At 40.2% G+C, this 15,149-nt stretch overlaps 1 protein-coding gene across 2 annotated transcripts; it reads right to left on the minus strand.

The window, feature by feature from the left end:
- Positions 1-13: 13 nt before the first annotated feature.
- VDAC3 (voltage dependent anion channel 3) lies at positions 14-15,062 on the minus strand. Of its 2 annotated transcripts, none has more exons than XM_062596954.1 (9): positions 14,987-15,062; positions 11,077-11,148; positions 9,696-9,745; positions 5,293-5,445; positions 4,146-4,198; positions 3,307-3,534; positions 1,957-2,107; positions 765-822; positions 14-518 (listed from the first exon to the last, which is right to left on the minus strand). In XM_062596954.1, exons 1-9 carry the CDS (start codon positions 15,033-15,035, stop codon positions 427-429), a joined length of 906 nt encoding a protein of 301 aa, XP_062452938.1. In that variant the 5' UTR covers positions 15,036-15,062; the 3' UTR covers positions 14-426. The 2 variants fall into 2 exon arrangements, with proteins under 2 accessions (XP_062452938.1, XP_062452939.1); XM_062596955.1 differs by lacking the exon at positions 14,987-15,062 and adding an exon at positions 12,251-12,356.
- Positions 15,063-15,149: the final 87 nt, after the last annotated feature.

A 15,149-nucleotide genomic window follows, 5' to 3' on the forward strand; every position in this document is an offset into this window, starting at 1 on the left:
CAAAAACATCACATTCCAACTGACTGGTTTTACTTTATTCTGATGAAGAAACAAAGTTTCCACTACACCAGGGAGATGATTTCTATAAAAGGTTGTAAAGTGTAAGACATGCAGGATGCAATATACTAGGGGGAGATGTGGGATTTTTTTCCATTTAACAAGATGCTATGCTGTCAGTAGGAGCCCAATTAAAACATGAGAAACTGAAGTGAAATGTGGCACAGACATTGCAACTTCCATGCATTCCTTCAAGTATCTTCCTTTGAGGTGTTTGTACTTTCTGGACTTCAGTGTTGGATTAAAGCAATTCTTTGGAAGAGTAAAAGTTCACACTTGAAATTTCAGAGTAACGTTAAGGCCAAAACCCTCTTGGTATATTCTTTCTTCATCTCTCAAGGCCTATCAGTTGCTTAACTCAGAACTGCATTAAGCTTCCAGCTCAAAGCCCAGGCCAACTTTGTGACCTCCAGCACTGAAATTTTTGCCATCAATCAAACCTGAGAGAGTCAGCTTTACACCTGGAAAAAAAAAGTAATGAGACCAATATTAAAGAAAACGGACCACAGTTCAGTACTGGCATCCCTGTATAACTCTAAGTACTCGAGCCTCAATGATGCTTCTCATTTGCTATAACTACTTCAGCACATCCTTTATTTCTGTGAACCTATATAAGATTTATGTATTTTTTTAATCTATCCTGTTTAATTTAATTTCTTAAACCATAACAGCAGTAATTACACTTGCTACCAGTTGGACTTACGTACCAGGTCGAAGGGCATGAGCATAACCAATTCCAATCAAGCTGGCATTGTTCACTTTGGCCTACAGAGAAAAAGAAATAATTCCTCTATATAGATACTCAAATTTGTCCCACTGCCTTGAAAAGGCTGCTTATGTGTTAATTTTTCTAGCTTCTTGTAGACTAACCTCTAGCAGAGCTATACTCTAGTATTTCCTTTTCACCACAAAATTTTCAAGTTACTTACAGTTGGGCAGGATCCTTGAATTTACCTCCAAATTGTAAAAGGCTTGAGTATTAGCTCCAGTCCTTTCCACCCGCCCTCAAATTGTGGCTCATATTGTTTATACAGCATGCTGTTCTGTCCTTCACTATCGCATCCTTGTCTCCTTACATCTCTTAAGGTGTCTAGTTTCTACAGTCCAGTAGTAAAAAAATCTGTCTTGCTCACAAATCAGTGTTCACAAAGTGTTTAGTAGTTACTTTTTTAGAAGTGAGCAACAAATATATGAATATACAAGCCTCTTTTTACATTATTAAGTTTTGATCTGTTTGCAACAGTGTTTCCTATTCCTTTTTTGAGCCGATGTATCCCAGGACTAACTCTTGTTTTAAAGCATAACAAATGCCTACTACTTTAGTTTTTAGTAATATGTTATACATACATATTTTAATTCACTCTAACTCTCTGGTGGACATTTCTGTCTCCTGGACATCTCCCTCATTATTTAAACCTGCTTCTCCCCTCTATCCCTCTTAAAGCTGTGCAAGAATTTGCAAGTGTTAGTAATAACACTTATCTCAGGACCTGGATTGACTTTTGAGTGTTAAGCCATTTTTAAGAGGGGGCTGTAAATTCAGCTGAATAGATCCTCTCATTTTACTATGCTAGTTTTACATTATGCATGATTTAAGAATTAGACAACTAAAGTGTCTCTCATAGACTTCACACTAGTATTAACTTTTAAGAAAACACATTTTCTATAGGCCTCAAACACAACAGTTGGAAACAAAGGTGATGTTTCACCATGAAGAAGAGAGTCCTTGAAGTTATTTTTTTGTACCGTGTTTCACAAATATAACCACAACAGACCCCACAGCTTGTCATCTTCTATAGTTTCTCAGTAACAGTATCTGAAGAAACTTCTTCGTACAACTAATTTTCAACATTTAAAGAAATGTATTTCAAATACTTGCTCAGGAAACAAAATTCTTACCACAATAGAAGTCTTCTCATCCAGTTGGTACTTGGCAGCAATACCAAACCGTGTATTGTTACTGCCAGCAGTCCACGCAAGGTTTACTGATGTCTCAACCTTATTATTAACCTTCTGATAAATAGACCCACCAAACTCAGTGCCATCGTTCCTGTTTGTAATAGATAAAAAGGTGCATCAAGACTTTCCCTCTTTAGAAATAGTAACCTTTAGAGTAACCCTCCCTTTCCCACAATCATTTGATCATTCTCTCTTCTACGATGAACCAGCTGCCTGAATGCTTTCATGTAACCATGTCTAGCTACTTCCTAGCTGGAGCTCTTGGACTCCTGCTGACGTTTTTGACCCAAAATGCGAATTTATTTTGCAGAATGGCAAGGGGCTTTCCAACACCTAAGCAACGTTTTTGTTTCTGACAAAAAGGCAAAGAACTTCACTTTCTTGTCCTAAGTTAATCATAGAATTGTAGAATCAGTAAGGTTGGAAGGGATCTCTGGAGATCATCTAGTGCCCCCCCGCCCCGGCTCAAGCATGGTCACCTAGAGCATGTTAGACAGGGTTGCATCCAGGCGGGTTTTGAAGATCTCCAGAGAAGGAGACTCCACAACCTCGCTGGGCAACCTGTTCCAGTGCTCTGTCACTCTCACTGTGAAGAAATTCCCCTCACGTTCAGTTGGAACTTCCTGCCCATTGCCTCTTGTCCTTTCGCATGGGACAATAAACAAGCCTATAATGATGAATAAAGGGACAAAGCCAGAGGGAGCTTTATGTCAGCTATCATTTTCTGTTAAAAACACTGAAAATGGGAATGAGATTGAGAACAGTGTTGTTATTGTGGGACAGCTGTTTAAATACACAGAATTGAAAATTTTTCAGAGCCTACGAACACCAAGACTAGAACTAAGCTTAGCCGATACCTGGAAACACTTGGGTGTGATGCAACACACCTCTCTACCTTGGGAATTTCTGAGCTAGAAACATTTCTGGTTGTGGGAGAAAGGGTGCATTAGCGTAATCAGAGGCTCATTTATTTCTACCACCAAAACAGACGTGAAGTTTACAGATTTTATTTCCATTTCTTTAACATTCTAAAGTGTTTTTTTGCCCCCTGCTATCCTGTTAAAAAAAAATTCTGAAACAAAGTCTCAGAAGATGACCAGAAGCAAGAAAGTCACCCCTGCCCCACTTGAATTGTTCTGAAGATAAAAACACAGAATGTAAATTATTTTAAATCGGTCTAATCAGCATCCCCCTTCTTTCTATCCATCTTTTATCTCATACAGTAAATTCTCACCATTTGTCTGTTTTGGCTGCTCTGATAAAGTTCTTCCAGGCTCAGATAATACTTACACATTAGTGTGCAGCTGAAAGTCTCCTGCCTTATATCCCAAGGCAAAGTTGTTTTGTGACAGCTTAGACTTGGCTGTATCAAAAGCCATCTGGTAGCCAGCGAGCCAGCCTTCATAGCCTAGCACTGCCCATCCGTAGATAGTTGGTCCAGAGAGATCAATGTCTATGTTGCAGCCTAGATTTACATATTCTCTTTTGTAAGAGGTCTTCAATTTTCCACTCTTCTTCCTGTAGCGAGAAACATTCCATTTTTAACTTTATGCTATAAAAGTATATAATATATAGCATTTTATTCATATATTTTATATACATATCTAGGATGGAGATACACACACATCTTAAGGCTAATTAATTAAATAAGTAAGTGTAACACCTACTCAAAACAGTGCTACAATAGCTGAAGAGGGCATGGGATAAGGGTGCTAGTAGGATTATGTATGTTTATGTTGTGCCAGCTTTAACATCTCAAACTCTCTAAAATCCCCAAGAAGTAAAAGGTCAAAAATATTCCTAGTTATGCTCAAAACCCATCAATCAAGTTTCAAATTTTATTATGCGCATGTATTTGCAACGTGTTGTGGTATCACCAAAAAGACAAAAAAAACATTATTTTGCAGTCCTTTTGTTCTTCTGAGCCGAGCATTATCCATCACCTTCAAAATATTCTACAGTGTCTGCAGAACAAAGTTCTTGGTAGTCTTTTTGATCTAGAATTCCAGCCTCTTGCAACATTTGAAAATGATATTCAGCAACAATAAGTTTTGAGCATTTACATAATGACCAGAATAACCATTTCTGATTCCTGAAATCTTTAGGTAAAGATGACAGAAAATATTTACCCTGTGTTTGGTACAAATACAGTGTCAAGAGCCACCTTCAATCCTTCAGCCAACTGCAAAGAAAAGCAAGGCTGTCATCTGCTTAGAACTCAATAAATGTTTATAAAATTTTTCCTTCGTTATTATAGCTCTACTTCACATCTGAAAACAAAACATGAGCATAATGTCTGCTACATAATTTTACAAAAGAATTCTGAAGATGCTGTCAGTAATGTGGTTAGAATTTAGACTTTCCCCCTCCAAATGAGGCAAGATAACAGATACTGCACAGATATGTTTTTACAGGCAGATTTCAAATCTAGCATCAACAAGAAAAAAAATGGAGAAATTATATTCAAGAGAGAGGAGTGCTCAGTTTATTTATTCTCTCTAGTTCCATCAAACTACACATACCAAAGAATCTCAGAATCTATCCTTTTAAGACTGGGCACTTTTTCATAGGCCAGACCATATACTTAGCTCAGCTGTTCCACCCTCATTTTGAGATGGGCAGCCAAACAGACAAAAGCACAGGCAAAAATACTGAAGTATAGCTATGCAAACAGTGATGAAGAGACAGCAGCACAGGGCAGTACAGAGCATGTGAAAAGCATAAAGCCATCACCTTTGAAAAGGAGTTTTATGTTTTGAGATGGCTGTATACAAGAAACCCTTTTCTCAAACAGTGCCAAGTTGCAAACATTAATTCTACTCTTCAACTTTAAGGCACCCAGAGTTAAATCCTTATATATTAGGATGCTTAAAACTGAGAAACCCTTCTTTGTTTAAAGTTCAACTCTAGGTATATAGAGCTGTCACTGCTGCAGTCATGCATTAAAACCAAAAACTACCCTTCAGAGTGGATAATAGTGGTATTTATTCAGCCAGCTAAACTGATATGCCTATATCTGCAATGACTTTGTACCTTTGGACCATTATGTAGCAGCACTCTGAAGCAGGTGGGATGCTTTCACCAACCCCCCCCCCCAAACCAAAAAAAGATTGATAATGTTCTCAGTCTGTGCCATCTGCAGATACACTGTATCTATCTTTCTTTTCAGTCATCTGGATAGTTTTGTGCAACTTTTACTCTCCAGTGTTTTCTATTCAACTCATATTTTTTCATGTCAGCTGCTGAAACACTTTCATAATATCCCTCTCCTCTTACCTGATCCTCCACAGACACTTCTGTTCCCAGTGTGTTGTCTGTGTTCCACTTTTGGGTGAATGTAAGTCCACAGTCTTTGATCTTATATTTGGTCTCTAGACTCCCTGAAGCCTTGCCTGTGTCTGTGTTGGAAGACCCAGTTGCAGTAAATTCCTGCCAAGGGCACAACATGAGAATCAGCACTCAGATATTTCATACATTCTGTACATCTTCTCTGTTGCAGATTTTTCTTGTATTAAGATGTACTGATAGAGACCTGAAACATGCCTGGGTTGGAAAAGCACTATTATAGAAAGATCTGTTGTCTTCACTTACTTTTCATCTGCATCTTTATTTCACCTGTCTCTCTCTGTAATTTTTATGATCACACTTTTTTCCTAACTTACCACCACAAAAGAAAAAAAAGCAGTTTGTTGTATGTTTTTCTACTCAGAAACTGCAATTATTATTATGATATTCAACAACTCACTCTGTACCTTCCCATGGAGCCCTACACACATAAAGGGATACACACACTTGCAACATAGCTTCTTCTATCCTTGTGTTCGCTCACAAACTTGTCTAATTTCCTGTATTGTATTAGCAGAACTGTCCTAATGGCGTATCAACTAGCACCTACTACACTGCTTCTAGAAATCCACTCTATCCTCAACAAATCCAATCCCACATCCAACTTAGGCTACCAGATGAACAGCTGAAAAAATATTTTAGTTTTTCTCTCATTTGTCCAGATATCTCTTTCTTCCTTGTCATTCTTCTTTCACAATTCAGCAGTGAAAATGTCTTCTGGAGAATGGTCATTGCCACTTTCCACGCTGACTACTACCCTCAACATTGCTGTCCTCCTGCCCTCTATACTGTTGCCACTTAAACCCTCACCTCACACACCATGCTTATGACTCTAAACCATCTCCCTCAACCAACTTCTCTGTCTTTACCTCCGTCAGCAACTACACTTCAGAAGCTGGGCATCCCTTTGTAGGGTACCTTAAAGTTGTAGACCTTTTCTGGCATCCTTCATAGTTTCAGAACATAATTTGACCCCACTGGCAGCTTGACATCCTCCATCAGGCTGGTCCTTCACAGAAGTAGTATAATCAAACCAACAATTTTGAATTCTGTATAATATATACTCTTGTGTAAAACATTGTCCTACACTCTTCGACAAGTTCCCCACACATCAGAAGTTCCTATTAATTAAGGGACACAAAGTCTTCACAAACATCTCTCGGAATTACTCAGAGGTAGTTTACTCAGTGTTTCAAGCACAACAGACTACAAGGCAATGGGCAGGCATATTTTGGCAGTAAGCTCAAGGTATACCAGCTAAATTTTAAGAATGATTTGAGAACTGACCTCATTTCAGTTGTCCTCACCTCTCAGATACTTTCTTTGAAAGAAGGTAATTAACCTTTGCCATTACATTTCTAAGTCATCTTTCTTTTGATGTACACAGTGCTTGACAGATTACAGTATCCACTGCCAATACAAGCTTTGAAATCCTAACTTTTAAGATTTGTCTTGTTCTAGGACAGTACTCCTGGATAGTGAATACATTACTTCTAAAATTTTGGGCTTTGCAGAGTACATAAAGACTGTCTTTAAATGGTTTTGGAGTGCCAGGGAAATACTGCCATAACATTCCCAGCACACCAGGAAAGAAAATGAAATTTACTCTAGCTAATGCACTGCCACAATAAAGCACACCAACTTTATTTCATGTCTATCCAGATAACAAAAGTACATGATGCAAGTCAGGAAGTGTGTGATTGTCTGAAAAGACATGTTCACTACACATTCCTCTAACGTCACTTTCACAAACTTAATGCAAAGGCATCGAGCCTGCATCAGACCTTAGAAGTACCTTTTTTTCCCTCCGATCTTAAGGCAAGTAAGCAGATCAAAAAGGCTTGATTTGTTTCTTAGACAGGGTACAGAAAAGGTTTTATTTTTTTAAAAAGGGAAACAAACAAACAAACAAGACTGTGCTGTGTTATGGTCAAAAGCAAAAGGATTTTGCTAGCTGTCAGAACTGAATATCCTGGAAGCAGAAAGAACACAGTCAAGATTTGCTGCTATCAGTCTTTAATTGTCAAAAGCAGAGTCTTCTGACTGAACACCATCTCTGGTGGAAGCATGTCTGAATTTTTTTGAAACTGAAAACCAAACTCAGAGTGGCTCCATGTCACACCCTAGTATGAATCAGCACTTAAGCTCAGCTTCTCATTGCCCATTCATTCATGGTGGCTGGCATCTTCAAGAACACTGTGCACAGAATTACAGAATGGCACTGTGCACAGAATGGTTGAGGTTGGAAGGGACCTCTGGAGATCATCCAGTCCAACCTCTCTGCTGAAGCAGGGTCACGAAGAGCATGCTGCACTGGCTTGTGTCCGAACAAGTTTTTGAGCATCTCTAGAGAAGGAGACTCTGCAACCTCTCTGGGCAACCTGTTCCAGTGCTCTGTCACCCTCACCATACGGACATTTTTCCACATTCTCAGTTGGAACTTCCTGTGTTTCAGTTTGTGCCTGTTGCCTCTTTTCCTGTCACTGGGCACCACTGGAAATAAGTCTGGTCCCATCCTTTTGACACCCTCACTTAAGGAATTTGTAGACATTGATAAGATCTCCTCTCAGTCTTCTCCAGTCTAAAGAGGTCCAGCTCTTGCAGCTTTCCTGCAGTCCCCTAATCATCTTTGCAGCCCTATGCTGGACTCTCTCCAGTAGTTCCATGTCTCTCTTGTACTGGGCAGTCCAGAACTGGACACATCCACTATACCAAACCTGATACAGTCTGTGAAAGAATTATAGCTGGTAGAAAGGTTGATACAATGCTTCACTTTTTAACACTGCAATGGTTGTGTCTAAGTACACAAGAAAAAAAAATGTCAGAACCAGCAGAGATCTTGCTAGTACACAAGTATGAATTAGATATCACACTTCGCTCCCAAACTCTTCTCTATCCCAAAACATATTTTGTTGCAGCAAAATGCTAACTGGACGCACTTTGGCACAAATGTGGAAGCAGCAGAAAAATTTCTTGATTTCTCCTCTGCTATTATTCTTGTGTTCTTATTTTGGACTACCGGGCAGAGATTACAAATGGCTCTACACGCATGGATCATACAGCTGTTTAAGAGGTATGGACACAATCAGACTTCATGACATGGATGACAACATGATTGAAACCCCCCCAAAAATTATGAACAACAGTATGGATCATTGAAAAATCTACTAGAGAAAGCAACAAAAAACCCACACCAAAACAGTCACTATTCTTACCAGCTGGATAAATATCCAATATGAAAGTTGCATGGAAAGGGAAAAGCACATTTTAGCACTTAAAAATATGGTTCTGCATAGTCTGTTACATTTGGAAAACAATGTAGGTAACTATTACCATATTATTTTAGAATCAAAGCTTCCTGCCAGGAAAATTATGCATATTCCGAGATGCCAGTAGCTGATTTCAGTCACAATAAAGAGACCACACAGTCCTCATGCCCACACGTGCCTGCTACACAACGCAAGTAAACCATCAAACATTCAATTGAGACATCAAACAACAATGCAGCTTTTTACTAAAGGAACAACTTAAGCCATTTATGTAACATGAAGGCAAGAGAAGGAAGGTTATATTATAACCAAATATGGTTATAAGAGAGGCTGAAGAACAGCACAGGCCAATCAACCTGAATATCACTGAATGCTTAGCATACACAGAACTGAGATTCAATGCCAGAACAAGATAGTCTAGTTTAGAATATATGCTTATAGTTACAGGCCAAAACACATGAAATCTATTCCTGGCTTTGCCAATCTTCACGTGAAATCATGAGGAAGTCGAGTTCTATTTCTCCATCAGTATTACAGGGATTACAATGTTTTCTACTTATCTGAAGTGCCATAAAGCTTAATTAACACTTACAAAATGTTTTGAAATGCTACATAAAAGGTACTGTAGGAACACTATTTATTTTTAATCCAGTCTTGCATTGTAAGCCTGGAAGAGATGACTGAAAACGAAGTTAAGTCAAGGCCACTTCTTAGTCTTTTGGATAAAAAGTCAGTTTGAAGTCAAAAATCCTATAAACCCTGCCAACAATGGCCGAGGAACTCAACTACATTCATAAGCAGAAGTGAGAACCATTTAGGGAGAAAGAACCTTCCCCCCATGTTTGGGGATGTGGCAACAAGAATTCTTGCACACCACAGGAAAAGTGGTACCCACAGATCAGTTCTATGCATCACTGTAGAAACACATCAGTTAGCTACAGGTTTTAAAGTGAGAACTGAAAGAGTAAAGCAACATCTACTAGCAAGTTATTGCTACCAGTTCAGGAATCTGTTCCCTCCTGGTTCTTGAAATGCTGGTGATGCTGGAACCTCCCCCAAACTTACCACTCCACTAGAAGACTTGGTCTTCAGCTCTAACTTGACCATTCCAAACCCTGAAAATAAGAGTACCATAATATTACAAACAAAGCCTGTTACTACATTGCTAAACACAGGAGGCAGGGATCACTGGCCTGAAAGCAGCCATGATTTCAACAGCTGTTGATCTTGCTGAAGAATGATTAAGGGACTCAGACAATTCAAAGTGGATGGGCTCCTTTTCCGTCAGGATACAGCAAAGCAGAAACAGTTTTTCTTTAAAAGGGTATTGAATTTGTTCTTTATTTTTCTTTAAAAGGTTAGCAAGGACTGGTAATTTTTCAGCACAGAAGGGGCTATTACAGGCATGTAGTCCATGGCCATGCATAACACAAGCCAGACATTTTTACCAATGATTTTCCTCATTGATCTCTAGTAAACTTTTGATAAGCAAAGGCATATTTTCAGAAGATTCTATAACCATGACTTAAAAGACTTCCAGTGATAGGAATTGCCACACTTCTTAATAACTCACATCATTATTTGTAGCAGTAGTGATGACATTGCTGTCTCAGAACAGAAGCAAAGCCATGTTTGTATACAGGAGTGCATCATTTACTAAACCAACTATTTGTAGGGAAAAAAGCAAACAAGCTTTCAGGCATGCAGTTGCCTTCTCAACAGATTAAAAAAAAAATCAGGAACAGAAATTTGAAATAGAAGAAGGAACCTCAAACATCCATCATTAGATCTCTCTAACAAACTAGCAATTTGAAAGAAATGAACAGTTAGCATTCATAATGTAAGAAGAGGCATTAGTCAGGAAAGAAGCGATAAAGTTGTTAGTAGCTGTGGCACAGAGAAACAGAAGTAGTTATCACTTCTGAGGCGAAGTATATTTGTACCATATTTCTAATTGGAATTTACCAATAACTTCAAACAATCCACCTGCTCTTAAAATATCTGGATAGGTTAAAAAGCTACCCATCATCCAGTATTTCCACCTTCTGTAGCTTTCTGCAGACTGTGATCAGTCAATATGGTTACAGTTTCTTCTAAGCAATTCAATTTACTTTGTAATTTCTAACTACAAGACAGGAGTTTTTCTTTTCCCCTTCCTGGAGAAAAATATTTTCAACTTTCTTCAACCAGTGCTGTATAAACTGGAAAATGAAAAACACAACATTCTTCAGAGACATGAAGTGCATCTAAGAACTCATAACTTCCCCTCTATGTTTTTTTCCTTATTACAACATTTTCATGATACATGGCCACATTTCAGTTTCCATACAGCCTAGATGTGCCACCCTTCTGTTCAATTTCTACCACAAGCTAGTTAATGGATATCTGAGCGATATTAATTCAAAGAAAATATGAAAGATTATCAAACCACAGTCATATTACTTACCATATCCCTTATTGAATATGTCCCTAGCAGATTTTCCCAAATCACAGTATGATGGTGGGACAGCCATTGGGTCTGAAACATATTAGAAGTTGTGAGAATCTAGATTTAATGGTATAAAGTCTAAACTATATCCCAAGCATTTATAAGGATGTACGACTAGTACCCTCTATGTATTTCCTTGATACAGAGATACAGAACTGCAAGACAAAAACTTTTGAGGAGCGTTTGGAAAAGTCAACCTTGTGTCAATGTTGTTTTATCAAAGGGAAAAAAGAAAAAAAGCCCATACCACAAATTCATGAAGTTATAAAAGGCAATCCACTATTTGAATCACTGAACCCCAGGAACAATATTACACTCAACTGCATACCTAGGCCTCATAGTCTGCTATCATATCCCTCCCACCCCCCAAAAAGAAAAGAAAAAAAAACCCCACAAAACTGAAGGAGGCATTATCACTGTTACAATAACAAGCAAACATTGCTTTCATGACAGGTACCTTTCTGACAAGGACCCTAAGAAGCAAAGACACAACAGCACTCCCCCCACTACAGTTAGTTCACATACATGTAAAGATACACTTTCCCCAGAAAAAAAGCAGCCATACAGATGATGTTTTTGTTTGATTTCAATAGTAACTGCCACTTCATCCTTCCTATAGCTGAGCAACAGCTTGACACCAGAAATCTCTGATCCCCACCTGTTTTTATATCAAACTGAGAAAGTGATCTAATAAAACAATAATGCAACCAAAATACATAAAATCTCCAAAATCATTGCTTCTCTTCCCCCATTTTACTGCTTACCTTTCAACTATATTGGAACGTTGCTGTTTAGTACCCTATTTCTTATTGATGGTGATCTAATCTTGACTCCTGCTTTCAACAAAAATCTCACAGATATTCCTTTAACCTTTGTATAACAAGAAATCTATTACTTCAGCACCTTCTGACATTGCTTTCTAAAAAACAAAGTTTATCAAAACCGAAATAGCTTTGCAAAGCACTCAGCTTCTCTGTCACGAATGCAACAGTAACTGTATTAGCAAAGTGCTGCTTTCCAACAGTAAGCCCTTTCCTAAAATGTAGTGTTCAGTCAATTTGCATCCTCTGGTGAACAAATGCACCGTGTTAAATGACTTAATAACTAACCTGTACTATATATCTATATATACCTGTAGGTTTAGAGGATTTAAAACAGCTGGCCATCACTGCAGATTTCTTATTTGAAAATTAGGACATAAAACAGGTACTTCGCAATATAAACTGCAATACAAATGTAAAAAGGTCTTTCTATCTGTCAAATATAGAATAAAAGTAAAATCAGTGAATTGTTAATGATGAAAGACACACGCAACATTTCCTTTTACAACTGCTTAGCTTAAGTTATTACAATAGTTAAAAAGTATAGTTCATCTTTCTTATATAACATTGTCTTTTCACGCAAATCTTTGAATTCAGAATTTCAACAGATGTTATAGATTTCTGGATTTTTTTTAAAATGGACTTGTCAGAATAGCTCATTCCACTCATTTCAAAACCCTGGTAACTCAGATTTATGTAGTACAGCTGATGCTTGGACATTGTAACAAATATGCAAGTACTGCACAATACATAGAATCACAGAATCAGTAAGGTTGGAAAGGACCTCTGGAGATCATCTAGTCCAACCCCCCTACTCAAGCATGGTCACCTAGAGCACGTTAGACAGGGTTGCACCCAGGCGGGCTTTGAAGATCTCCAGAGAAGGAGACTCCACAACCTCACTGGGCAACCTGGTCCAGTGCTCTGTCACTCTCACAGTGAAGAAATTCCCCCTCGCGTTCAGGCAGAACTTCCTGTGGTTCAGTTTTTGCCCGCTGCCTCTTGTCCTGTCGCATGGGAGAACTGAAAAGAGTTTAGCCCTGTCCCCTCGACACCCTCCCTTGAGGTACTTATAGACATTGGTAAGATCTCCCCTCAGTCTTCTCCTTCTCAGGCTAAAGAGATCCAGCTCTCGCAGCCAGTCCTCAGAGGGCAGATGCTCCAGTCCTCTGATCCTTCTCGTAGCCCTATGCTGGATTCTCTCCAGTAGCTCCCTGTCTCTCTTGCACTGGGGAGCCTGGAACTGGACGCAGTACTCGAGATGTGGCCTCACCAGGGCTGAGTAGAGGGGCAGGATCTCCTCTCTCGACCTGCTGGCAACACTCTTCCTAATGCACCCAAGGATACCATTGGCCTTCCTGACCACAAGGGCACATTGCTGGCTCACAGTCAATTTGTCATCTACCAGCACACCAAGGTCCTTCTCCACAGAGCTGCTTTCCAGCAGGTCAGACCCCAGCCTATACTGGTGCCTAGGGTTATTTCTCCCTAGCTGCAGGACTCTGCACTTGCCCTTGTTGAACCTCATGAGGTTCCTCTCTGCCCAACTCTCCAGCATGTCCAGGTCTCTCTGAATGGCAGCACAGCCCTCGGTTGTATCAGCCATTTAGGCCTGTGGCTAGTGGAGTCCCCCAGGGCTCAGTACTGGGTCCCATCCTGTTCAACTTATTCATCAATGACCTGGATGAGGGGACAGTGTGCCTCCTCAGCAAGTTTGCTGATGATACCAAACTGTGAGGAGTGGATGTTCCACCTTTAATTTCTGAAAACATGCCATATCCCTACCACTTCTGATACTTTGTGAGCTTTCTGGCAATTTTTTTTTTTTGTTTACCTCCCTACAGAGAGGAGCATGGGCTTTGGAAAGAGAAGAACAGAGTTGGCCAGTATGCAGTTCATGAGGCTTTCTTCAGTGGTTTCTTTGAAAATATTTTAAGTAAAGGAGGACTCTTCCACCTTGTCCAATACCTGCTCTGTCTAAATTTCTTATCTTTTCATCAGGCACTCTGCTCTGCTCTCATCTTTATAAATTGAGACACCTTGAATATTCTGAAGCCATTAACTGAAATGCATTCCCTGTATTTACACCATACAGCTATATTCTCTGCATTCTGGATGTTTTAGCAAAGATGTTAAATGTTATAAAATGAGTATTTACACACGTTATTTTGCAAAAAAACATTCTTCAAGTTAGCTCCCCTAACTGAATTAGCGAAAACTAGTTAATACTTTGCTAATAACAAGCAGTTCTAACTTCAAGCCAGAAAGGTTTAGAGGAGCTGAGCTCCTAGTTCCACAACCGTTAATACCAAATGCACATTGATCTCCATCCTCCAGATGTTATAATGGCTGACAAAACATGACGTAAAGCAGAAGAAACACAAGCCAAAGGTCTAGAATTAAGCTGCACTACTTATTTTAAGCATCTTGTTTTTAAACAGCTTCTTCTTAAGCCTCTGCTTCCTCTCCCACCTGCAACAATATAAATTAGTACAACAGCCGCAGGAAAAGAAACATCAAGGCATAAAAGGTTGAGGCAACTGATGCTTAATGGTGCCATCTCTAGAGGTAATATATAGTAAACCAATGTCTCTATATAAACTGCAAAACATAACAACAAGTTGTTAATTACACTGAACAAAAAAAATACAAGAATGCTCAAAGCTGTCTACAGAGTAACTGGGGGAAAAAAAGCGAAAAAAAATAAACGTTGAGACGCCAGTCTCCTTTCTACTGACACTCGTTGCGGCCATACTGCCTGTGACAGCTCTCACATCCCCCGGCAGAGTAGTGGAGAACAGCAACACGCAGCACTGGCCTCCGCGACCACCAGGCTACAAACCAACGCCGCGACACGGAGGGTCACGCAGAACGGGAGTGGCCCGGCGGGGAGCGCGGAGAGGCCGCCCGCCGTCCCGGTGGCAAGGTGACCCGAGGGACGTCAGCCACGGCCCTGGCGCGATGCCGCCGCCGGGCTGCGCCGCGACAGCGACCGGGCCCAAGGGAGCGCGCGCCCCGCGCACCGCCGCCGCCCGCCGCCCCGCTACCTGTAGGCCGCGCAGCTCGGCGAGAGATCTCGGCGCCCCAGCCCCGCATGCGCAACGCCGCTGACGACACTGCGCACGCGCCTCTCTTAGCCGGGCACCGCCCCCTCCCCCCCAGCGCGGCGCGCGCCCGCAGCTCTGCGCATGCGCGAAGGCTGCCGCCGCC

The sequence above is a fragment of the Rhea pennata genome, chromosome 28 (assembly GCF_028389875.1).
Source record: "Rhea pennata isolate bPtePen1 chromosome 28, bPtePen1.pri, whole genome shotgun sequence".
NCBI classification, from domain to species: domain Eukaryota; kingdom Metazoa; phylum Chordata; class Aves; order Rheiformes; family Rheidae; genus Rhea; species Rhea pennata.

Coding starts and splice junctions, on each gene's coding strand:
- VDAC3 (XM_062596954.1), bottom strand. CDS start 15,035: ATGCGGGGCTGGGGCGCCGAGATCTCTCGCCGAGCTGCGCGGCCTACA. Junction 9,746..11,076: donor CATATTCAATAAGGGATATG/GTAAGTAATATG, acceptor TCTTATTTTCAG/GGTTTGGAATGGTCAAGTTA. Junction 3,535..4,145: donor GTATTTGTACCAAACACAGG/GTAAATATTTTC, acceptor TTCTCGCTACAG/GAAGAAGAGTGGAAAATTGA.